At 44.2% G+C, this 25,786-nt stretch overlaps 1 protein-coding gene across 4 annotated transcripts in view; it reads right to left on the bottom strand.

Moving 5' to 3' along the window:
* The window catches only part of ANKRD11 (ankyrin repeat domain containing 11), a 118,191-nt gene that overhangs the window by 28,117 nt on the left and 64,288 nt on the right, over window positions 1–25,786 (bottom strand). For all 4 annotated transcript variants that reach the window (XR_014027530.1, XR_014027531.1, XM_081336123.1 and 1 more), the window contains exons 3-4: window positions 9,316–9,460; window positions 3,636–3,774 (exon numbers count right to left, since the gene is read on the bottom strand). Coding sequence is in view for 2 of the 4 variants with exons in the window: in XM_081336123.1 (XP_081192249.1) it covers window positions 3,636–3,774; window positions 9,316–9,402 (226 nt within the window). In the remaining 2 variants the exon portion in view is untranslated. The remainder of the gene's footprint in view (window positions 1–3,635; window positions 3,775–9,315; window positions 9,461–25,786) is intronic.

Raw genomic sequence — 25,786 nt, 5'->3', positions numbered from 1 at the left:
TCCTAGGTCTAAGGCATCTAGAAAAAACATTTGCTGCTCTACAACTCCAGCTTTTCTCATTCATTCAGGAAATCTATTACGTTGTGTTGGATTTGGAGTGGATAACCTTTCTTGAGGCTTGGGCCAAACGTAGCTTTTGAAGGGTGTGTGTGTGTGTGTGTGTGTGTGTGTGTGTGTGTGAGGAGGGTCATAAAAATAGTAGGTAGAACTTAGATAAACAGAAATAATTAAACAAATGAATGGGATTGTTGCCCGATTCACGTGCTTTTCGTGCTCTGCTCCATTAAAAGATCTAACTGAGCAGCAATGCAGCCTGCCCTCTGCCCTGAAGGCTGGGAGAGGATGGCGCAGATGGAATGCCTCAGCTTTAAGCATACAGAACGGAGGCCTAATTAGGGCAAAAGGCCATCCTTCCCAAACAGTCAAGACAGGAGAGACTTTGAGATGTGCCTGTCATTACCCAAAAACTATTATTTTTCTGGGGTTCTCATGGAAGCCAGGCAGGTCTAGCAACCAGTTGAGTTGAGGCATTGAGAAGCTGATAACAGAGGATGATGGTTTGTCACAGCCCTGTCACCACCTTTTTAACCACCATTTTCCTTGGCCTGTGGATGGCTGTGGCAGCCCAGGAAAAGGTTTCTTGGAGAGATACCAGCAGCTACGGAGAGTGTGAGCATGCTGGATCTAGAGCACCGCTGCCCACTTCAAATCTGAACACTGCAGACCTCTAAAAAATGGTCCCATGCTCCAGTGGCCTGAAGAGCACCCCCACGTGAGGAGCCTCAGCACTTCAAAGACCTAACTTGAGGAGTATGTCAGCCATCTGCAAGCACTCCCAAAACAACAAAGCACAAAACAAGCAAACCGCAGGACTTGATATGCATTTACAGGAAGAAGCCTACGAATCAAGCAAGAGGTTTCTGGCATCTTCTCGGCTGCTCTCTGACTCAGCCAGAAGCCAAGGAAAGCAGCAGCCCACCAGAGTAGATACAGAATCTGGGGAAGCTTCTTCTGCTGAGAAACTGCTGTGGAGAAAGCCTCCCCACCCACCGGCGGCTCTCTTCAAAGGTACAATCCTGTGGCTGCTCCCTTCTGCTGATAAGACCTCTCCTCCCTTGCTGGGCTTAAAGCACGCAGAGTACCCGTTGTGGACCTGGAAGAGCTCCAGGGCCTTCTCTTCAGTGTACGCTGAACATTTGCTGGAGGCTGCATAAGTAAGAGAATTTTGTTTCATTCTGTCCTGGATGTAGCAGATATAATTATACGTGGAATCAACTTGCAGAAAATGGGAGAAAAATAAGGCAGTTATTTCTAGCCGATTGTAAAGACAGCTGGGAAATGTAAGCACAGTAACATAAGAAGTGCAATATTTGGATGTCAGAAAAGAGAAGTTCTCTTTTGTACCTTCTCGCCAGATACCTGTTACCACTATTTTCTTGGTGGTATTTTATATAGAATAAAGCAGTCAGCTGAACTAGGAGTTCTACATACGTCACCCCAAAAAGAGCATTATCACTCAGACTAAAATCTAGCAACTGCTCCTGAGCCTGCTAAACCATATTTCAGAAGCTATTAAGATATAATGAAGTTTCTAGTCATACAGAATTCAATCAAAAACAACAAAAACAAACAACAGAAAGCCCTATTCACATTTCATACTGTTACCTAAAATCGCAAGCAGTTTATGATTTGAGTTAATATTTAAGGATCACAATGTTTCACGCAGAGATGACAACCTTGTAACAAATTATAAGACGGAAATTATGCGGACTTTAGCTGGATTCTTAGACAACATCACAGTAATTCTCTATTCACACTAAACCAAGCACTGGGTTGCTATCCTACAACAGCCAAACAGACTCCATCAAGCTCCAAATTTCATGTCCATTTGTTCTCTTAGTTTACCACAGATATGACTTGCCATTTCCACTGCTTCCTGAACCACTGGAATAAAATAAAGGCTTTTCCTTCTTAGTACGAGGGGATACAACAGCAACAGCACTTAGACTTATATACCGCTTCGCAGTGCTTTACGGCCCTCTCTAAGCAATTTACAGTCAGCCTCTTGCCCCCAACAATCTGGGTCCTCATTCTACCCACCTCGGAAGGGTGGAGAGCTGAATCAGCCCTGAGCCGGTGAGAATCGGACTGCCGAACTGCTGGGAGTCAGCAGGAGGAGCCTGCAGTGCCGTATTCCGACCACTGCAGAACCTCGGCTCTTAGGGCCCCTTTGCCCTTATCCCCAGGAAATTTTGGTCCAGTGGTAAAGGCACCAGGCTAGAACCAGGAGACTCTAGTCCTGCCTTAGGCGTAAAAAAACACAGCTAGATGACTTGGGTTCAGTCCCCAGGAGACTGTGAGTTCTAGTTCCACCTTAGGCATGAAAGCCAGGTGGGTGACTTTGAACCAGTCATTCTCTCTCTTTCACCCCAACCCACCTCACAGGGTTGTTGTTGTGGGCAAAACAGGAGGAGGGGGAGCATTTGGTATGTTCGTCACCTTGAGCTAGCTCAGCACTACAATTCCCCCCCCCCAATTGCATACCTCTAAAAGAACAGTCAAGTGTTTGGGGAAGTTAAAAAGGACTCTGCCCAGCAACCCAGGCAGGGAGCCATAAGCCTCTCGGGTTAGGGTTACGTCACCGTGAACTCAGAGAGCAAAACTCTCGGAGAGCAAAACTCTGCGTGCTGGGGTATGGTTAGGAGGGCACTCACTTTTCTAGGCTGCCCTATCTATGTTTCCTGGTAAAATACATGGGAAAATCCCATTGGAGGAAAATTCCACTTAGGCCTACGTTGTGCTGAGGAAAAAGGTAAAAGGTTGCATTCTTCCTCCTACCAATGACAGATTTGGGGATCCCCTCCCTCTGAATGACGGCTACCTCTGTTTCCAGGCCTGATGATGGTTATATTCATGCAGGAACGTTCTTATTTGCCATAAATGCCATTGGCTGCTAATTTCCAGATGAGGCCATGGAGCTGCCAACTCTGTTCTGCTTATTAAGGACCCAGAGGAAAACCAAAAAAAGCACCAACCAGTGAAACATTCAAATTCTCACTTTTCATAGACCTAGAAGGACACTTTGCACTGGGGGGAGGGCAAAGCTTTGAAAATGCAGAGGCAGACAGCTAAATTCCAACTAAGGGGGCGCATTCTGGAAAGCGAAGCTGCCATCCGTGGGACTCATTTAGCTACTGAACAGTGTTCAGGGCCAACGGTGGCTTCTCAGCATATGACAGAATAAAACAGGTGACAATCTACAGACACTTATTTCACCATTTATGTGTGAACATTCAGCACAAAGGGCTAAAAGATAGGAGGCAAAGAGATTATGCTTGCAAAATGATAATCTGATGATTATACATCTTATCTCAAAAATTGCAGCGCTTAATTTTTTGGCACTCTTGAAAAGATACAAATTGACAGACGAGAAAAATACCAAAAAGAGAAATCAAGGTAGTGTTTTATTTGAGATGGTATCAAAAGTGGTCTGCATAAAGAATGTGCCTATTAAAATGGGTGCAGATTTGCTGTTCAATGTGGCTTTTCCACATCCTGTTTAGAGACTTGATCTTTGTCCAAACCCACTGAATTTTGAGACCAGTTTTAAATAATATCATATTGTATATTCTTGCCTGTATCTGAATCTTTTTGATCTCCATTTGTTCCAACAGTGAAAGGTAATTTCCGTTTTGTAGCTCTCTCCTTCACTTCTTTGCCACCATCACTCCGGTCCAATTTTGGAGTCTTGGTTAGAGAAACTTTATCTTTATCCTAGAAAAGAAACAGGAAAATTAGGATTTTCACAAAAACCCTCAAATTTGCTATCAGCAAGGTTGATTTTCTTAAGTCAAGTTGCTATCAAGCTACTGTCCACAAAAAAATGTACGCTTGTCTGCACATTCCCTCAGCTCGTGGCAGTAGCAAGACGGTTGTCAAGCCTCTTACTCCTAGTCTATGGAGATGCCCAGTCATCCAGGTCACGGTTGTCCCAAAGGTGGTTTTTGGGAAACCTCTTATTTGAAGGTGCAACTTGAAGTATTTTTTTTAACCTTCTGCTAACTAGTCTCAAAACTACGGCAACTGGGCCACGCTGGTGAATTGACCAGGGCGCTTCTGCTCCTGCATGAAAGCACAGACGGCACCATCGTGAACAGCGAGACCTTGAATGCCTGGGAACCGAGGCGCTGAATGGCCCCCTTCTTTGGCAGAGGGGATCTGCATGATCTGCTTGCACTGTTCCCCTCCCCTCCTCCTCGATGCCCCTCCCGCACACTGAGGTTCTCTGTGCAGCTCTTTTGTTATCTCAGAGCAGGGGCCCTTGGAGCGCCTCAGCACAATTCACAGGCCCCTCTCGTGGGTCCAAGAAAGAGTAGAAAAGTTTGTTGAGGACACGCGGCAAAGCAGAGGGGCCCCCTCCACAAGAAGAAAGTCTACACGGACATCAAGATCCGTCACAACCGAATGAGAAGGGAAGCAAAAACAGGGACATTGCACAGATGATCTAATGGTAACTTTTAAAATGATGCACAACAGCCCATCTGTGCATGCCTAAAGTAACAAAAAGAAAGGGTATATGTTAAAAAAGGCCTTATATGTATGCTGAGGTTTGCACAGGCCCAACTGCCGCCTGCACTGATTCTCTAAGGCTTTAGGTGGGATGTCGGAGGTTGCTTAGCTGCCCTGTTCCTTGCTGTGGATTGAGGATGTTGTGAAAACTTTCTGATTATCAGCTGCGCTTACTGAATGCTTTTTTATATCAATGCTTTTGCTCAGCAATGTAACTACTGACCAACTATTCTAAACACATTTTACACAAATTCAAAATAAACAGGAGGTTCTAAGTAGTTATATAAGAAACAGAAATAGCTGAAGTTGACAGTCTGCACTGGGCCTCAGGCTTTTTAGCTGGGTCCTTGCAGAGCTGAAGTGGGCTTGATTAGACAAACTACTATTTTTCCAATAACAGTATACACCAATTTTTGCATCGTAGGAAATGCAATTAGAAACATGTTCAGGGTTAAAAGCAGCACATTCCATTGTAGAGAACAGATTGAACTAAGCACATTAAAAATGCTTGTTTTTTTTTAATCCTGATTTATTGACTCACTCTGGATTGCAAGAAGGTTGCTATTTTGGAAGGCCTCAAAAAGAGTTTCCCAAACCCTATTATGTTAGACACAACTTGTTATAATCAACTAGACACCTAGATCAGTTTACCTGGAGGTTTTTTTTTAATAAAACTTGTGACTCACACACTTAAGTCAACAACTTCAGAAACACATTAGGGATAAATGCTACGATAAAAAATGTTTCAGAAGCAGACTGCCCAATAACTATTAGTTATCCTCAGGAACTATTCACTACTTAACGTTTTCTAAACATGTTTAAGAGTGTCCTGAGTGCTAGATGGCTCCATCAGCTGATCTGAAAACACTTCTTAATAAAGTTGTGCCTTAAATGAAGACTACCATTTCCCCCAGGAGACCTCCTTTCCGAGGAGCCACGGTTCCAGGGCTGCTGTTCAGAAAGAGTGAAGCAACGAGGGAGCCAGGATGACAAAGTCCTGCTTCCCGAGCAGAACCGAAGGCCAGTTTTTAATCCTCGGCAGTGGGCAAAAGAGGAAGAAGCGCTTACAGACTCAATGCCTCAAAGACGGTTCAGAGCACTTTGCAGGTAGTCTTGGACTCACGGCCACAGTTGAGCCCAGAATTATGATCGTGAAATTGTTATGGTCACTAAGCAAGGCACCCCGGCTCTCCCCACGAAAGTCATGTGGAGCACGGGCGGCGAGGGGGGGCTGGAGTTGCTGGATGAACGGTCCGAAGGGGGGGACTCCCTGGAGGGCCCCTCTCGGCGCTTCTTCCCTCAGGATCCCTCAACCGACAGGCAGGGCTGGCAAAAGCTGCCCCAGGTGGGTCCAGCTCCCCTCCCGGCGCCTCAGCCGGGCCTCCCCCATCTTCGGGCAGCCTTCCTAGCAGAAACAAGGAGGGCCCCTCCCCTGGTCAGGAAAGCTCGACTAAGACCAGAGACTATGAGGGGAAACTATTTCCCAACCTTGCTGAAGCACACAAGACAAAAACAATCTGATTACTTCTCCAATGTTAACACTGCTGCCTTGGGGGGGGGGGGTGTTAGTATGAAAATTAGCAAAAATACTGCGGACGCCTTTTCTCATCTATCCCAGGCTTCACTGTGTCTCTCTCGGCTGCCGTTTCCAAACTGCAGCATCATCCACAGCAGCATCTTCCATCAAAGCCACTCAGGAATCCCACGTCTATCTATCGCAGAAAGGCAACTGCAGGCCCTTCCCCGCGGCCTTGGCATAGACTGATGTGTCATTAACGCCCAGAGGAGGTGATTTTGGTACGTAAGGATGGGCATATAGTCCTCAAAAAAAGCAGGAGTCTTAATTAAATACCTGAAGCTATGATTTCATAAATTAATAACATATTTAAAAAGCTCCAGGTTAAGAATCACAGAATGCCAGCAACGACACTTGGGCTAAATATACATATCCAAAATTACAATTCCCATACTGCCATTGTTTAAAAACTGATTTCAGTGAGTGAAAATTCTTAGCGTTCTCAATATCTTGAGAAACAGATTATTCTGAATCCTTTCTGAAATCAAAATTACTCATCCCATCTTCTATTTTCTCCACTTAATGAAACCATAATTCGTGGAAACAACTTCAAACCAGTGAGCAGTTTGCCAGCATATCCTTTTGAAATAAACATTATTAAAAGGATAGCATGGCAAAGTATTATCTACATTTCAATAATGGATGTGGTAACATCCATTAATTTATCAGGCTTTGAACAGAGATTAAATAAATCATGGAAAAACAGGGAGTTCTATCAAGAAAAATTAATTCTTGATGGGTAAATGGAACTTCATGTTAGAGCGAGTCTCATTCCCACAATTAATTAATTAAATGTATAAGTTGCCCATCCCACATGTATAAGTCTGGGTGGCTAACAATTAAAAGCAAAATAAAAACAGAATAAAACAAGCACATTTTGAACATGGTTTAATCAATGATTAAGGCTCATATCTCTGCTTTTAGCCACTAGCAGCATTGTGATGTTTGATACTCACACATACAAAAAAGGGCACAACTTACACAAAACACCTATTTCATTATTTTGATGAATTATTCATTCTGCAGATACTTTTGAGATACATTATGATCCCAACCATGATGGCAGACAATCTAGTCCGGCTTTTTTGGACTTCAACCACATAAAAGTTTTATTTTATATCTAAAGAAATAGGTGCACACTCATTGCACAAAACTTTGCAGAACGAAATAAAGAAAGCCTAAAATCCCAGTTATACTCCAAGTAGAACAGTTCCACCAAAATAATTCTGATTGCCATTTCCAATTATCGGAGGGAGGAAGGAAGGAAGGAAGGAAGGAAGGAAGGAAGGAAGGAAGGAAGGAAGGAAGGAAGGAAGGAAGGAAGGAAGGAAGGAAGGAAGGCTCTTATTTTGCTATGGGACTACAATCCCCAGCATTCCTCACACAGCTAATCAGGTTGTGGATGCAAGATGATGGAGATGGAAGTTGGAATAGGGCCAAAATGCTTCCATCACATTATAAAGTCCTACGGCCTTTCTGAGACTGAGAACTAGCACCATCTCCACCCCTCTTAACTCATATTACAAAGAAAGATTTCAGTCTTTTGAGATTTAATGAAGCAGATGGAAAACAGCAGTGGTGAGAAAATGCAGATATTTCTCCTGCTAGCTTGTTTATCAAAGCCTAGGTGATACACACATTAAATTCTGTGAAACAAAAATCAAAATTCACACAATCCAGTAAGTTTTGCTGCAAGGACAAAAGCTCCCAATTGGCTGGCTGCGACACAGATGAATATACAGAGAAAAGACCAGAGGACTTGGGGAGCGGGGAGGACCGATGGTTTTCCATCAATAATAAGCACACTATTTTCTCTCCGGCTAGCTTCAAGGGGAGGCCATACTTCACCAACAGCTCATCCTGCAAGGCACTCCGAGTTAACACTAGCCTCCCACTGGTTGCTGGCCAAGGCTTGGGATGGGATTCCCAGCCCTGTGCGTTCTCATAGGCCGCCCCTCCAAGCAAGCAGAGAAAGCCATGCAGACAGAAGCCTTTGTTGACAAACACGAGACAAACAAAAAGCTGCGCTCCAGAAGTGCCCGGCAAGCAATCCCTAGAAGCACAGGCCTCGGGACCAACTGCCTTTTCCCCCCAGTCAGGGTTTTGGCACACAGCAGTGCCGATAACTAGAAAGCAGAGACGGGCTGGTGCCCCTCCTTGCAGCCAAGTCACCAGCCTTGCCTGGCCTTTCCTGAGCACAGTCTGTGCTCTTTTGTACAGGTCAAGAACAGGAAAGGTGAGCGAGCGTGGAAGATCGATCCATGCTCAGTCTTGTCAAGCCCACCTGGCTATGAGACAAGGCAAAGCAGTGGCAATCACATTCCGGATATGGAGGTACACGGAGATTACATTCCCAGCATTCTGAAGAACTGCAAGTCACAACTGCCTTCCAGACATTTCACTACGTTGGTGGAAAGAAAAACAAATCTTTGCAAGAAGACCGCAGAAACACCTATTTTATCATTTGCAACTATATACAGGTAGTCCGTGAATTTCTGTTGGAAAATTTCTATTGCTAAGTAATGCGGTCATAAAGAGCGACTGCATTGCTTAGCAACAGCAATCTATGCAAGCTTGTTTGCTGTCATTAACCGAATCCTGCGGTCAATTTAATTTAATTTAATTTAATAATATTTCTATACCGCCCTTCTCCCGAAGGACTCAGGGCGGTGAACAGGGCAAGAATAAAAATACAGATTACAAAAGTTAAAACAAGATTAAATAAATGCCCACATACTAAAATACATCTTTAAAACCTAATAGAATAACAATAACAAACCCCCCCCAATCCCCTCATCAGGCCAGGCCAGCTTGTTCAAAAAAGTATGTTTTTAGCTCGCGGCGAAAGGAGCGGAGGTCGGGCGCCGTCCGGAGCTCAACCGGTAGCTGATTCCATAGCTCCGGGGCGCCCACAGAGAAGGATCTCCCCCTGGGGGCCACCAGTCGACATTCTCTGACCGGTGGCACCCTGAGGAGCGAAGCATTCCCACAACCAAGTCAGTGGAGAAGCGGGCAGGAAACTGTAGGGCCCGGGTGGCTCACAAGCAGGCTGGCGGGCAGGTAAATGGTGCTGTCAGGTGGGGGGAGGTGCGGGGGTGGGGGGAGCGTGTGAAGAAGGTTCTCCCAACAAAATTCAGCCCAGTACTGAAAACATGAAAAAGAGACGTTACCTTTTTCCCAGTTTGTTTCTCCACCATGTTGTTGCTGAGAGAGAAATCGTCCGATTGTGGTGTTTTAGAACACCCACCCTTGGGCATCGTTCTGCCTTCCTTACTTGTCCTTCATTTATGCTGCCGTCGCTTCATCATCAACTGTCTGAAATAAGGAAACGGACAGGTGAGCCATGGTCTAGGAAGAAGAAAAGGGTGGGGGAGGGGTGAGTGGTAACAATAACTGAGGGATGGGCCAGGCCATGGGCTCTGATGGGGACCGTCTGGGGACGCCGGGCTTCAGGACTTGGCCTTTCCAATTCACCTGCAAAGAAGGAAGGCCGGCAGCGCTCCCAAGGCCGCCTGAGAAAATGGCTCCGACGGACCATTTTCTGGATTCCTTAGAGGAATCGTCTTTTTTTTAAAATCTGCATACATGTACATGCAAACATGCACATACTTTCCCATCAAACCGTAATTCCTTGCTCACATGTCTGTTGCAATTAAACTGCATTCTCCTGATGCTTGTGGGAGTATCACATGAAATGCCAGAGAAATTTGCTTCTGATACCAAACCGCTGCTAGAAGAAAGCGAAGATGGAAAACTATAAAGACGGCATCTAACGTGTTTTTTTTTTGCACAACTGAGAAAATGTCTTCCCCAAGCCACTCAAGGTTACGTGTTTGTGTGTGTGTGTGTGTGTGTGTGTGTGTGTGTGTGTGTGTGTAGGCGAAGCACAATTCAGAAGCACAGCAACAAAGCTTTGTTACCCATGCCGTGAGTTGCTTGGTTACAAGATTAAAAAAAACAACTGAATTTTGCAGTACATAGTAGCACCAGTAGTAATAGTAGTAGTAAACACTGTAACTTATCTCCAAGACCCTTTACAGTCATTTGCACATAGAATTCAATCGCCTGGATCAGAAAAGACTTTGTTTTAACCTAAGAAAGCAGAGCACTGAAAAAGGTTTCCCTCATTATCTACCACATAAAGACCGTTGCCATGTCCCATAATTTGGCTACATGTACGTAGCAAGCTTTCCTCTCCTTCTCTCTCTTTAAAAACACTCAACTGAAAGAAATCGTTCAAAGAGCAGGGAGACTCTAGTACTGTGACTAAGTAAGGATGGGTTGGGGGAAAGAGGTGTCCAAAACAACCTTTCTTTTTTTTTCCTCTCAGGAATCTTGAATTTTTACAACATGCATGGCGGGGAAAGAGAAAGGAGAGAGGTATACAAGACTCAAATCGATAGTCTTTCCAGCAAAAGCCCCATGAAAAACACAACAACTTTCTCATCGCTTTGATGCTCTAGGTCCAGCCATTGAGCACAAAGAAGCCACACAATAAAGGTTCAAGACACAAAATTCCTAAATCCATATCCTGGAAAAGATGACACACTGTGCTATAATTGCCATGATTTTCTTCTTCTTCTTTTTTTTACTAAATTTTGACATTAAGATGTTCTATAATATAATGAAAGCAGCTGAAATTTCATTTACAGCATGCTGGGTGAGTAACATATTAACTTGCAGGGCGAGTTATGTGAATTTCTTTTATTCAGCCAGATATCTGTCCTGCTCTCTTTACAGGTTCCTGACCTTTTCTAGCATTTAAAGCTCTGAATCACAAGTATCTTGGACACTAAAGCCAACACTAAAATATTAAGTAGATAAATCCTCAATAATCCTTTGTTTCTAATATCAGCCTTGAAAGCCATTTGTCAGTTGAAAAGACAAGATATATTCTTTTAAATAAAATTTAGCCAACAATTATTAAGGCAACTCTTAACGGTCAGTTATGGCCCCAATTACTCCTGCCTAGAAAAAGGGCGAGGTGCCTTTTCTTCTTCTTTTCAAAATGCTCCCCTTAAAACGCCTTCAGAGCCTAAAGCGTCAAGCAAGCTCTCTTTCCTCAGAAATTGCTTCTTTAAAATCTCACAGATCAGTGTTTCTCAAACATGGCAACTTGAAGATGTGTGGCCTTCAACTCCCAGAATTCCCCAGCCATCCGTCACAGATCATTCAACATTTACAGTCGACTGTCAATTCAGGGGGGAAAGTTAGGTCTGGGCTAACAATAAGCATGGGGAATGTATTGCATCATCTCCAGCCTCATTTCGTGACGGCTGTTGGCACATTTAGCCGGGTCTCTGAGAAATAATCAAGCTAACAGTCAATCCTGATTCAGGCAGGGCTTCTGGGTGACATCAGCCTGCACCCTCATTTTCTCTAGCCAAGCCCTTAAGATAAGGGAAATGGGAGCCCGGACGTTCAATCCTTTCTGAATATATTCACTGACAGCCACCTCCAAATGGATACTGCAGTTCAAAATGAATCCTTGAAGGGCATTTGGCCAGGCATTTGGTTCAATTATGCTGGGGGGGGGGGAACTGTTTGCTTATTCTGGAGAGCAAGAGAGCCATTTGTAGTTAGGAGGTATACCTATTTTGAAGGGAGTTTCAAAACCTGGTTTTCTGAGAGCAAGCCAGAAGGATGCCAGATTAATTCCACACCCCTTCTGTTCATGTAGCTGACTCATTACACTTGGAAAGCTGGCTGCCTCTTCGTGTAAACAGAGCACTGGCCTGCTTAGCAGCTTGGAGGGAGTATTATATTTGCACAACAATTACCAGCAGTGCCTGAAATCTCCATTTTGTTTCACAGCACATTGTGAAGGAGTCTGAGGTGGAGAAAAGAGAAGACACACTTACACACTTTGAACCAGCTTTCCACCAGTGGGGGTGAAATGGCCTCTATGTTCTATTTTTTTTTTTAAAAAAGTCTTATCTTGCCTTGAAAAAATAGTCAGCTATCATTTCTGACCAATCTACTTTTCTGAACTATGACTCTGCTTCCTATGCAGAATACTATTTAGAAATCAAGTATGTTGAAGACAGCTCAGCTAAAGTCTTGTCCGAGCATTTTTTTCTCTATGGATGCCCAAATAGGCTTGGAAACATACTATATAATCCTCCAATTATTCTCAGCAGCAGCAACAATAAAAACCCAATTTAGATCTGGCAAACAGCTACGCATGTGCAACTGGACTGCCTAGGTATCGCTACCTATTCAACCTGAAATAAGAATTGTTTCCATTTTAAAATCATTTTCATAAACCAGCTTAATGAAGTTCCTCTTTGGAAAAAAGGGGTATAAGGGGTTGAGGATGAGGGAGAAACCTTCCCGAGACAAAGCAGCTTATAAATCACAACTGACTTTCAATCTATGAAACCCTATTATGGTTAGGCAGATATAGATTCGACAGAAGGGGAGACACTACCAGGCAAGCTACGTCGGCCCTTTTTTTCAAGGACGGCTCCCCCCCCCCAGCATTAACCTGCCTTGAAAAGAATTGGAAAGGCCAGAGAGCACCTCCAGTCGGGGCTGGGGAAGGAGGGCTCTTGCCCCCCCCCACAGGATCCACCTCCTCCTCTTGGCCTGCCCAACAGAAGGTGTCCTAGAAAGTTCAGAAAAATTATTCAGTGAAAGGGCAGCTCGGGAGTTTAAATGTCAGTGCTTTCACAAATGCTTTTTTAAAAAGAGAGCTTCCTAGTTCCTAGGCCCTGTAAACGTGTCTGGCTGGGAAAACGTCTGGAAATGCAGCACCCCCTTGAGGGAGGGTGGTGGGAAGGGTGATGGGGGGCCTTGTGGGGAGCCGGGAGGTCCCACCCGGCCCTCCCTCCCTCCGGCTTCCCCTGCTTGGCCCTCTGGGAGACCTGCAGGGTCTTTGCAGCTGAAAGGTAGCTGTGGACTGAGAGCAGGGGGCGTTTCTTCGGGGGGGGGGGGCTGTGCTGTGCATTTCCTCCCCCCCATGCAAAATGCCAAACGTTGTGAAAACGTCCGGAAAGCCTCCCCCCCCTCCCGCTGAGCTGTGGCTCTTCCTTGGTTGCAGCCACTCTGGATGATGGTGGCCAGCTGAGATATGCATGTTCACTCCAGCATTTGTGGAAGAGAATGAAGTTTGAATATGGTTTTATTTATTTATTTATTTATTTGTTTGTTTGTTTTTATAAACCGCCCTTCTCCCGAGGGACTCGGGGCGGTGTACAGAATAAGGTAGGCATACAGAATGAACAATAGTGAAAAAACAATAGTAAAATACAAACTAGCTTTGTTTTCAAATGTTTATGGTACTGTTAAGCACTGTGGCCTTTTTATGGTTTCAAGACTTTTTGAAACAACTCTGGATCCTCTGGGATGAAAAGCCCATTAGAGTCAGGTAAAGTCAAAATAAAGTAAGTAAAGTTTGAAATGATGCCTGCCACAAACAAGTTATTACAAGCTGCTGTAATATCTCCAGGCATTTTAGCTCTCTCTCTTCTTCCTGCACTGGCAGACATGGGATGCTACATCAAGTGCTCAGTGATAATTACATACATGCTTTTTAATTTGATCAGATTTCAGTCCTTAGGCAAATGAGAAGCCTGAACCTCTGGTCCTGGAAGTCTTGCTTCACACCCAGAAATACCAGTTCTCTAGTCCATACACAACTTCTGAGCCTGCTGCTTTTAAGAATCCATTTTTTTAATTTAATACTCAAATTAGGTGCTTCCAAGGAAGGAAGGAAGGAAGGAAGGAAGGAAGGAAGGAAGGAAGGAAGGAAGGAAGGAAGGAAGGAAGGAAGGAAGGAAGGAAGGAAGGAAGGTAGGTAGGTTCAAATATTACTTTGGCTTGAAAGATTTTAGAAATTTGCTAGATTTTAGAAATTTGCCTAAGATTCAGATATTGATCTGATTATTCTCAGATTATAACATCATAGTAATGATATGGCTTCCATCAAAAATCTGCCCCGTTATTAGTTTCAATTATGTACCCCCCCAAATATACAAATCTAGATATTTTTTTCTGAAGAGACACTTGTAGAAAGAACCTCTGCCATTCTAATCTAGGTCAGGCTCCTCCCTTGGATGGGACTGGTAACTAAACAGCTTGAAGTCTGGCTATTCTCTGGAGATCTCCAGGAAACCTCAGGCAGGAGACTGAACCGGCAACTCAAAACATCTTGGAAAAAGGCATCGGAAAATCACTTCTGCTCTGCTGCCAAGTATACTCCACTGATGCCTTGGGAGTCTAATTTGAGTCAAAGGAGACTTTATTTTCACATTAAATTAACACCTAATGATTAGGGTTTTTGAAATAAAAGAATGGAATCAAAATTCTCTTTGGACATGAAGCCACACAGCTTTTAAGGCCTTCCCAGGCCGCAGCTTCATTTTGGAGGCTCTGCTGACACCGGTCAGAGGGGCAGAGCCCTGCAAGCAAACTCAAGCGCTGAATTACTTTCACTGCTGCCAGCTTCCACCACCCTGGGATTCTGCTTAAAGCCCAGGAGAGCTGGCGAGGGTGCGCTCTTGATCTGTGTTGGCTGAAGGCATCCAGGCCAGAATGGCCCAATATTTTATTTATTTTTATTTTAATCCCATTTATATCCCGCCCTTCTCCGAAGACTCAGGGCGGCTTACAATTTAAGCACAAACCAATGTGCTTAGCAATAGCCTTCATTCTATGTATATGCCTGCTTATTAGGGCTTTTGCCCCCCCCCCAGCGGCATTATTACAAAGTCAGCTTATTGCCCCCAACAATCTGGGTCCTCATTTTACCTACCTCGGAAGGATGGAAGGCTGAGTCAACCTTGAGCCTGGTGGGATGCAAACCTGCAATAATTGCAGGCAGCTGGTGTTACTCAAGGAGGCATTAGCCCACTGCTCCACCAAGGCTCCTATGCCCGGAAGTGAGGGCCCCAAAGGGAGAGAGAGGGCTGGCAAGCAGCAGCCATGCCAAGGGGATTTGGCCAGCACAACAGCAGGAGAATTGCCACAGCAAGAGGCCGGCCTGCAAAGCCCCCGAATGAGCCTGGTATTAGGGAGCCAGCAGTCCTGCTAAGGTCGGAAAGGCCTCTGGATGAAGGGCACCTGCTTTTTCCAGCTTCACCGACTACTTACAAGCTTCAAGGAGAGAATATTCAATGATCCACACAGGCTCACAGCTGAATGGTCTGTGGCGTGGATGAGGCAACTCTTAAGGCTATTTGGGTGTCTGTTGTGAAGTTCTCTTTTACACCATCAAGGAAACAAATCCTGATAACTCTGTCGTGCACAGAAAAGAAAGCCCAGCCTTTCTGCAACTTTCAGGTTACAATGATTTTTTCTTGAATTTCCCAGTTCCCTTTTGGGAATACATAATATTATATAGTTTTATAATTGATACTGACAATGAGTAAAAGGATGATGAAGTAACAAGCACCCAGACTTCTGGATACAGTAAGTTTTAAACAAATAAATTTAGGCTTCTGTGAACGATGCATAACCAAGTGTAACTGCCAAGGCAGAAATCTGGTGTGCATTTGTCATTAATGCTTCCTGTTAACTTTGTGGTATAAAGAGCAAAGGGAAGGAAGGGTAAGTAAACCTCAGCATGACATCCCAGTATAACTTCTTATATGATGATGTTTTTCCTGCTTCATTTGCACACTCATCTAGAAAATCCAATTTCTCAGCTTGCTTTTTGATCATTCTTCCCATCTTCATTTTTGCCTATCATTGTATTTTTACAACTTTTTACCTGTAAACAACCCCTCCAAATCATCTGGAATCAGGCAGCTTATACATTTAAATAATAATAATAATAATAATAATAATAATAATAACAATAACAATAATAATAATAATAATAATAATAATAATAATAATAATAATAATAATAAGGATCAGTATTGTACGAACTATTCTGAATCTTAATGAGTTTGTTTCATCCCCAACTATCAAATAATAAAGAACTTAATGGAGCAGCAGCCCTAAAAGAGAGTAATAATTTTTCATCAGGCAAGGAGAGGATTTTTGCAAAAAGCAGAACCTCTCAGAATGGTGGGGAAGGACCACCCCACACTTCCCCTCAGTCTTCTCCTCCTGGTCCAGGGAGGCTTCCTTCCTCACAGAAAATTTCTCCATCTGCCCTACGTGAATACAGTAAAGGCACGGAAATAAACACTCTGAATTCTTCTCCAGTCCTGAATTGAAAGGGTAAGATGAAAAACTAGCCTAATCGAACCTTGACCAGTAGTAGCAAAAAGATGGGGCTATTTCCATGCCAGCTCTACATGAAGTCCTTTCTATCACCTGGAACTACAGCAAAAAGTAGGTGCTCTAGAGAAGCTTGTAATATTTAACATAACAGGAAATGTGTTGACAAAAAGAGGCGTACTGCTGTGGTACAAAGATAGATTTATCTGACTGCTAGTCAGTGTTTACGGATGCTCTCTGCTAGTCTTCTGGCTGGCTGTCCTACAGAGTAGGACACAATGAAAACCCCTTAGTTTAACCACACACGGACAGACTCAATCATAGTTTCCACTGGTAAACAATAAGTTCAACCTAATCCAAAACCACGAGGAAATTCCTAGAAGCCTGGCATCAGCCAAATCAACCATCAATAGACACGTAAGCCACATTTATGCACCATTCAAAAGAGACAATTAAAATTTTTTAAGAAGGAAATACAAACACAGCCTCTCTAGCAGCCAACACCCAGATAAGCAAAGATTTTTTTCCCCTACCACTCAGTTGTGTCCTATTCTCAGAGTCTGCCTGGAGAAATCCCCGCAGTTTGCTTGGCAAGGTTTTCCGTAAGTGGATTGCCAATGGCTCCTTCCTCGGACTGAGAGAAAGCGGCTGGCCCAAGGGCCCTGGCTGGTTTTGTGCCTGAGGCAGGACCAGGACTCAGGGTCTCTTGGTTTCTAGCCCGATGCCCTCGCCACTACACCAAATTGGCTCTCGAGCAGGGATTAGCACCAAACCATAGAGCACAAAACAAAACCCTATTCAAGGCACTACACCAGCAACAGGGCAAGCTGCTACTGCATGTAGATAGGGTGCAAACCCACACTCACTCACGCTGATGATGTTATCTAGTTGGGTAATGAAACGCCTGCAAGCAAACAACCAAGCTTAGAGAGCACCAAAGACTCCCCAGTTAAAACCCGAGTATAAATTTGTAGACCTTCAAATGTAACCTAAAAGAAAGAAAACCAATGCAATGGCTGATCTAAAGTGATCCTTCTGTTTTGCCAGTGAGGCTGCACCAGTCCAACAGCAAAGACTTGTGCTGTGAAAAGGCTCCTGATTCATCAGCACGAGGGCATTAAAGAGGTTGCAGGGACCATTCAAAATTAAACAGGCAAGTATTAGGGGATTACTGGAACCACAAGGTTCGTGCTAAATATAAACTCCAAATGTCTTTACATTCTAGAAAGACGCTTCATCACAAAGAAAGCATGTCACTACTCAAACTCTCAACACTGAGAATTCCAGAATTTTTGCATTCATAAGACCGGCTTTTCAGCTAGGGAGTCATTCTTTCGAATTTTCTCACAGACAGCCAGGCAATGAAAAGCAGAACTAATTCAGCTGCAGTTTTATTTAAAATTTGTTTACTTAAACCATTTCTACTCTCTTTTGAATATTTTCTACCTAAAAAGATGGACATGTTTTGAATAAAATAATTCAAAGTAGAATCCTGGCACTATGGTCATTAAGCAGAGCACCCTGGGAGGCCTGGCGCAGGCCAGGCATGAGCTGGGGTGTGCTGCAATGTTGTGCAAAGTCACAGCCATCACAGTTGAGTCCTACATTTGGCAGCAGCAGCCCCAAGCTGGGCTAAGTACAGTAGAGGCCCAGATTCTTCAGCAGTCACAGCCAGTTGCCGCTGCCCCAGGCCTCTACGCCAGCCCTAGTGCCTACGCAATGACTCACAAATGCTGCCTTGGGCCGTTTTCCCAGGTGGGAAGGCCGCAGGCAACAGCATGACTGCCCCCCCCCTCCAAGCATTCCCAAAGATCTGCTGTGCTCCACTTCTCTTCAGGCATTTTTCTCCTGCTGTGGGGAGGCTGCGTAGGCCATCCAGTGCAGCTCCTGGAGCCTGTTCCCACGAGGCTCCCAAAACCTCCAGAAGCGCTGCAAGAGCTGGGTTTCTGGAGCCTTCAAAACGCCTGCATGTCTCAGGAAGACTTGGACCCCATCCTTTTGTTTTAATTCAGAAGGGTATCAAGACAGACCGTGTAATGTTGACTTTTCCATTTTAATAACAATTTTAAATGACGGCAACAACAACAAGCAGTATTTCTAAATCTTCAAAATAAAGAGTTGCCCATAAGCCCCCACATTTTGCTTAGTCCAGAGCAAATTACTCTTTCCGTGGAGAGACTGGGCACGGTAGGCAATAACCTTGTGTACTAAATGTCTCCAGATGGACGCCAACTAACCTGACAGTAAGTAAAACACACAATTACATTGGAAGATCTTTATCGAGACTTCTAGTGAACTCTTTCCGAATCAAGATGTTCTAACTGCCAGGGCCGAAGGAATTCCCCCACAGGATTGAACGGAACGACTCCCTAAAATATACCCATAGTGTTTTCATCTCATCCTTACTCTAAGGATCCAGGAGCAGACTACGCTTTCATTTTCTCTCCTGGGCATCCAATTCTCACAGCTCTCCTGCGAGGAAGGTGAGGCTGAAATAGTGCCACTGCCTCTGTGCAGATCCACTCCCAGGCCTGGTTCCCAAAGGGAGCGGATGACACTCTTAATGGGACTCTTCTAGAGTCTCCGCAGTAGCGCCAGGATTAAGTATTCTCATGCTGGCATGCGGAGCAGGAGTTCACTGCCTGCAGCTTTTCTTACTTTTTTTTACATCATCAGCTGCAACGGGAAATTTCTCAACCACTTCATCCTACAGATATGGTTCCCTCCTGGCCCAAAGCTTTCCCCTTTCCTGTTAAGTTTTCAGGTGAGCCGTTGTACATTTTTATTATTTATCCCGAATGGCCATCAGATTGCTAAGAAGGGCAGTTTTTAGGCTGACTAACTTTTGTAGTGTTTGTTTGGTCAATTTCAACGTGTATTATAAGCTTCTCAATATTGCTGTTTCAATGTCTTAATCTTGTGTCCTAATTCTGGCTGTTTTTGTAAACTACTTTGTCCTGATCCCAGGAGCTTCTCTCTTGTGAATACCCTTGGCACATGACAGCAGGGCTGCCCATCTCAAAGACGACTGTACAAACACCAGCCCTGGAGGCAGCCTGGCCCAACTGTCTCCGGGCAACGTGGCTAAAGCCAACTTCTATGAAGTAAGCAAATTGATTTCATTATCTACTTTTGCGCATCGTAAGGAAGAAAATCAAGTAACGGGCACAGAAGTACATTCTGGCAATTATCAACATGGATTAAGGTGAATGCATGGGAGCAACTACAACAAAAGAGGATCACGTGGATTTCATTGCATCTCATTCGATCAAGGATGGGCAACCTTTTTGAGACTAAGAACGACCCGTTAGATCTCGAGGGTCTCACTGTCAAAGAATGGACTGGCCCAAACAAAAACTGCCACTGATTTAATGCAGCCTGTTATTCTTTTCTAAAAGGTTCACTATCTGGGCATTTCTTCACTGCCGTACGAGCAGAGTAAAGAGTGTCTCTGCAAAAGGCCAGAGTGCCTCACCAGGGACATCAGACATATCATCAGAGGCTTCCAACGCAAAATGCTGATTGAGACGGAACACGCTGTGGTAGCCCAGACTGGCTTATCTTGCAAGGAAAGAGAAAGGCAATGTGGAATTAACATTTGCATCGTACTACCTGCCAACTACCTAAGAGTATGACTTGCACACAATCACGAACCATTTCAAAATGCTGTTTTTACAGTCAATTGGAATGGAAACATATGATACAAACAGGATTTCTTTTAGCTTTTGATCCACATAGTTCATTCATGTCTATTGGTGATGTTATTTAGAACACACACACACACACACACACACACACACACACAACTCGTTAGCAGCATCACGTTTCTGGGTGTGCAGCTTGGTCGCTCAACAGGGAGACACTGGTGAAGCGGGCATAGCAGCGCCTGCATTTTCTACGTCGCATGAGAACAGTAATCTTCCTTCCCCTGTCCTGACCACTTTATAGAGGGACGATCGAGAGCATCCTGTCATATGGCATCACTGTCTGGTTTGGAAGCATCCCTGCTTCGGACAGGAAGGCGGTGCAGAGAGTGGTGAGGGTGGCAGAAAAGATTATTGCTTTCTATCCAGGACAGGGCATGCAAGCAATGCTTGAACAAGGCCGCAGTATTGTCTGGGATGGTAGAGCATCCTCTTCACAACCTGTTCTCCTTGTTACCTTCTGGGAGGGAGGGGCTTTGTGGTATCCGAAGTAGAACATCCAGATTCAGTCACAGTTTTGTTCCACAGAGCATCAACCTTGTGAACTCTCAAGCTTCCTCTTTCCGCTATGTATTCAAAATGGACAGTGATTAATATTCGTCTGTGTGTAATGTGTATGTGTGTGTTATGTATAGGTATAGCATATACCTCTTTTGAGAGCAGGCAACATAATTTTTTTTAATGTGGGCCAGTGTGCTCACAGTAAAAAATGACAAAGGTTATTTTATCTTAAAATTAAAAGAAAAGTACTGCAAAATATTCTTAATTATACAGTTAAAACTACCTCTGTGATAACTCTGAACAAAGAAGCAACTTAGTGACCAGGGCCAAGCAAAAGGAGAAATGTCCCTATGATTGGTTACAATCTCTCACATTTCCTGGTATATTTTTTTACGGTTTGCTGGGTAAACCAATCTCATCAACGAGGCCTGCCAAATTAGCACAATTCTCCAAAAGAATCTAACCTTACAGACTTTATGTACGTTACAGATGGGCAAGAGGGCTCTTTATCAAAATACCAGCAAATATGCCTTCAACATACAGACTGGCAGCGTGTCTTCCCTCACCTCTGGGGAACGAGCTTGCAGCAGAAACACTAAGGGAACAAACAGGACAGACGCCAGGAAATAACAGCAAAGCTCACAGGGCAGGCAACGGGCAGACTGCTCAGAGTCTCTTCTCGCTCTCAAACGTTCCCTTTCCTCGTTTCTAGTGAGGTAGGGTTCGTGACACTGAAGAGTGAAAAATGCCTTCGGTATCCAATCTTGTTGAGTCTGATTTAACATGCCTTTGGAAGACACATTTTGTCATCTGTGGAGCTTGAAACTTTGAGGTACTTGTTACAAAAAACCTGCAACACGATGATAATGCAAATACAGGAGGGTTTCTTAAAAAAAACACCACCTGAAGCAGTCATCACGTGGTGGAAACAAGCTCCTTCCTGCATCTTATGTGCCATTGTTGTTGTTTTTTAATACAGGAAAAACTCAGAAGCTATAATAATATCTGTTAGTAAAAATATGAAACAGCATTCGAGCTGGGCTTACTAAAAAGGCTCAGATGGTGGTTAAGATGCAGCTCTGAACCATGTTTTAGTCCACTCTCAGCCTGGGTAACTGTGAGCCATAATTAACTCTCTCTCGGGCCGACAGAAGAAAGTCAGGGCCCTTCATGGGAAAATAAACATCCATCCATCTTACTCCTAGAAGAAATCAACAGGGGAAAGAGGCGCCCCTCCTTTCTGGTGCTGCCACCACTGAAAGCAAAGCATCACCTCCCATTTATTGATGGGTAACTGCAGCCCTCACGTCCTGTTCTTCTGGGGGGAGGAAGGACAGGATCCATTTCTAGTAATGCTTGATAGAATACCCAGGTAGTTCCAAACTTCTTGTTCTTTCTTTGAGGGTAACAGAAATTATTTAAATCTTTCATTTTGATCTAACACATGATGGCAAGCATCTGAAAATCTGAATCCTACCATTGGAAATACCATAGGTTCTTAATGGACATGTGTACTGCTAACTCTGCAAAAGAGCATTGTGAGAAAAACGGAATGTTTCTATGTATCTAGCCAAGAAACAGGAAAGGAAGCGGCCAGAGACTGTGCAAAGTCCAGATCTAAATTATTTCAGGAGAGAAATGTTGCCATGGTGCTGTAGTAGACATTCCCCTTAATGGTGCCCGTCATTATCTCATCCAACGCCTGGAATTAGGTGAGCCTCCACTCCGATGCGTGTTCTATTAAAAGCTTATTTGCCCGTGCCTTTTTTTTATTTTTCATAACACACTAAAATGGGAAAACAAGAAAAATCTTAACAATGAAAAAGCAAGAACTCTGTAATGAAATATGCTAAACGAAAAGGCTATTTCCAAGAAAAAGGAAGCTAGAATCACTTGCGCTTGTAGGAATGGGACTCGGGAGGTATGAACTGGTGTTGCTCAACAGCATCGCAGAAGCAACTGAGCACAACCAGAACAAACACAAGGAGCAGACAGCAGAGCAAGCAAGGCTAGTGATTCTCCACCCCACAAAAACACCCAGCCATACACATCACAAGAGAAGGCGCGCTATAGTTTGATCCTAATAATGGAAGTCTGCGTCTCCGCAAGCGATTTAGATAATGGGAAAGCTCATCTGGCAACTGACTGAATCAAAAGCTTCAGAGAACTAGTTCTGGGTAGAAGCTTTGCAAACTGCCTGGCCTGGCATCCGCTGAAGTTTCCGGACTGGAAGACAGTGGGAACAGAGGAAGCCCCAGAAGCGCCGCCAGAGACGAGATGCTGTCAGTGCATCCAGCTACGGTTAACAAGGACATCCTTGACAATTTCTTGTGATATGAAACAGTTTTCATATGGAAACGATCCTATATGACAAATGACTCCACCGAGTTTACACAGCACACTTACGCAACACACCTCTCTCCAAAGTTCTGATTAGTTGAGTAACATTGCAAACCATTTACTCCCAATACAAGTTTGACCCAAAATAAATATCCTCTCTAAAATGTTATTTGGGGAAAGCAGCCCTGGCCTAATGCCAAAAAAGATGTAGTGATTTCCTTGGGATGAAAAAGTGCACAGGCTTACAATTAACTCCATACAAACCTCCCTGGAACGAGGAGCTCAAAACCTACTGCCTGATTCACATACGGTGCGGGCTCCTTTTGTCCAAACGAGACAGAAGGGAAAAGATAAAACACGTCACAAGCTCCCCAAGAATTCGTGGCTAAGTCACAGATTCGCAATACCAACAGTCTTCATTTTTACAAAGCCTTGGTAGCTGGATTTTGTTGAACATAATCCTTTATTCGAGTCACCATTTTTTTCTGCAAACATACTGAGATGGTAGGGTTAAGACTGGTGCAAGAATGCGCAAGTTAGCTTAGGAATTATTCTAGTCTTCTGGGAACAGAACATCCACCTGGCAAACTAGTCCAATTCCTTACCTGGGAAAGCGAAGGGAACATGGTGTGGGGTCGTGGGGGGACTGATAAGAAGATTTTTTATTGCAATATAATCAGAAATATAAGGGATACTTAATATAAATGACTTTATAGAGCTATGTCAATAATTGTATCTATATTATAAATCCTTAGTCATGTCAATTAAGTGAAAGTAATTATAGCCCAGGCACTTACTTTATCCCTTTGCTGGCATTTCTCCCCTTATTGGACTATTTTGTCCAGGCTGTTCTGTGTCTATCCTTTTGTTGTTAGCATGTAGCATTTTCTGATTGGTTCTTTTCCATTTTCCAGGACCCTTTTAGCAAAGCCTCCAATTTCCCTGCCATCTTCTGAGGGAACGGGCTTTAGCCTTTAAGACAATCTGGGACCATACTGGGACCTTCAGATAGGCAAGGCTGTAATCCCTCCTGACTAGAAACCATGGAACCTGTAGTCAAACACATCTAGAGGATACCTGATTGTGGAAGGCTATTTTATCCATTTTTAACTGAGAAAAGCAGGAAACCAGGTACCGGTTCTAATGCTCATAAAACTGTTAGGGGAAACATCCTATTTAAAGAAATGCTTGTGAAAGATGTCCTCACCCTCCCTTAGGCAGGCTGCATCGCGAGGTAGACGGTGCAGCCATGAAAGGAAATGGACTTGTCTCTTGTGCCAGCCTGGCAAGATGGTGTATTATGCCCAGAGGTGGGAGCCAGGCTTGTGGCTCACTCTGCTTTACTTACCTGCATGGAATAACGCTGGTGTTTTTCTCAGACTCACCTAAAGCTATTTTACTACCACTGGTCCAGATCTTCCGAGGGGAGATACTGGATTGTCTTTCTTGAGACAGCAGTTTAAAATCAGGAATGAGAAAGCTCCTGCCAGCAGCCACACCAGCAACAGCTCCTCGGTTTATTTTGTTTAAACCTTGTAACAAGGTAGAATAAGGAACAGACTTAATGTAAAGTGAACCAATCAATGCCTATTCCCAAGAAAGATGAGAACTCTGAGAGCCATCGTGCAGAAACAAAGAAAGGAAGAGATGAATGCTGTATTTTCAGATCAGTCTTCTGAACCTGTATGCACAATCAGTCCACGCAGAACCAAACCGTCTTGTGGGAAACCAGAAAACCTGGGCTAGGTTAAAACTTTTGTGTAACTAAGGAGATAACGGACAGTTATCTAAAGAAGTGGAATAATAATGCAGTCCACTTCTTAAGAGTAGAGTTCTGAACAAATGGCCGTGTGACCTATAGGAAGTTAAGGCTGGATTTGGAGCTGGGGGCAACTCTCCCATGAAGCGTATGGGTGGCCTGCAACAATTGAGCACTCTGATCCCAGCACTTCTTACAGGGGGATTAAGGGGCTGCAACGGGATACCGTCTCGTATGTTGCCTGAGCTGCTGGGTGCAATATACCAATGTGATAACTGGCTAATATATAGCGGAAGATAAAAGTGCTCTGCTACTTCTGCCTGTTTCTCTCTGGACCTGACGGATGAAAGCCGCCCAAATGCTCCAGCGGGGAACATCTACATGTCAATGACCTCCCCATCCTTTCAATCTTCCAGCCAGCGAGAGAGGCCACTCTGCGTTTTGTTCTGTCTCTTCGTGCCTCCTGAGCGAAAGGCCTCTTCGACAATCTCTATTCAGGCTCTTTATGCCACGGGAACATCTTTGTAGTGGGTGACAGAAGCAGAAAGGAGGGGGAGGGGAGAGAGAAAGAAAGGAAAGCTGATTTACGAACGAGGCTGGCAAGGAAGGGATGACATCCTGCACTGAACCATTTTCCTTCCTTTAGCCAGACCTGAAGGAAAGACGTGCCCCACAGTGATTAATAAATGAAATGGGGACTTAAGTACTGCAAGAGGCCAGGGCATTTGGCCATCCAATTTGAAACGCCACTGCCTGAAAAATTACAGTCTAGGCTAGGACTGAGAGGATGGCCCACCGGGAACCACATGCAAGATCAGACCCATTGCTGAGGTAATAATCAACAGCTGTGAAGCGATCAGTACACACAGCCGCCCTTCTTTCTCCAAAGATCACCTCAAAAATCAAGAGTTGAAATGACCTTGCGAGGCGTTCAATATCCTCAGGACTTCAAATCATAACATAACTTGACACGCTAGAAACAATTAACAAAAATGTTTCTGTGCACTAAAAATCTTCTAACAGTGGCTAACCTCTGTTCAGCAAAACAGCAAATGGGAAAGCAGTGTGTGTCGCTGGGGCGGGGGGGGGGCACAAGTTTTTCCCCCCCTTTAAAAAGCCCCAGGTCCAAAGAGGGAAGCCGATGTTTCCTGCAGCCCATCTCTTGTC

The sequence above is a fragment of the Vipera berus genome (assembly GCF_964194415.1).
Source record: "Vipera berus genome assembly, chromosome: 10".
In the NCBI taxonomy this organism is placed as follows: domain Eukaryota; kingdom Metazoa; phylum Chordata; class Lepidosauria; order Squamata; family Viperidae; genus Vipera; species Vipera berus.
Note: the sequence above shows the minus strand (reverse complement) of the source record. Positions and strands in the feature narration are given on the sequence as shown.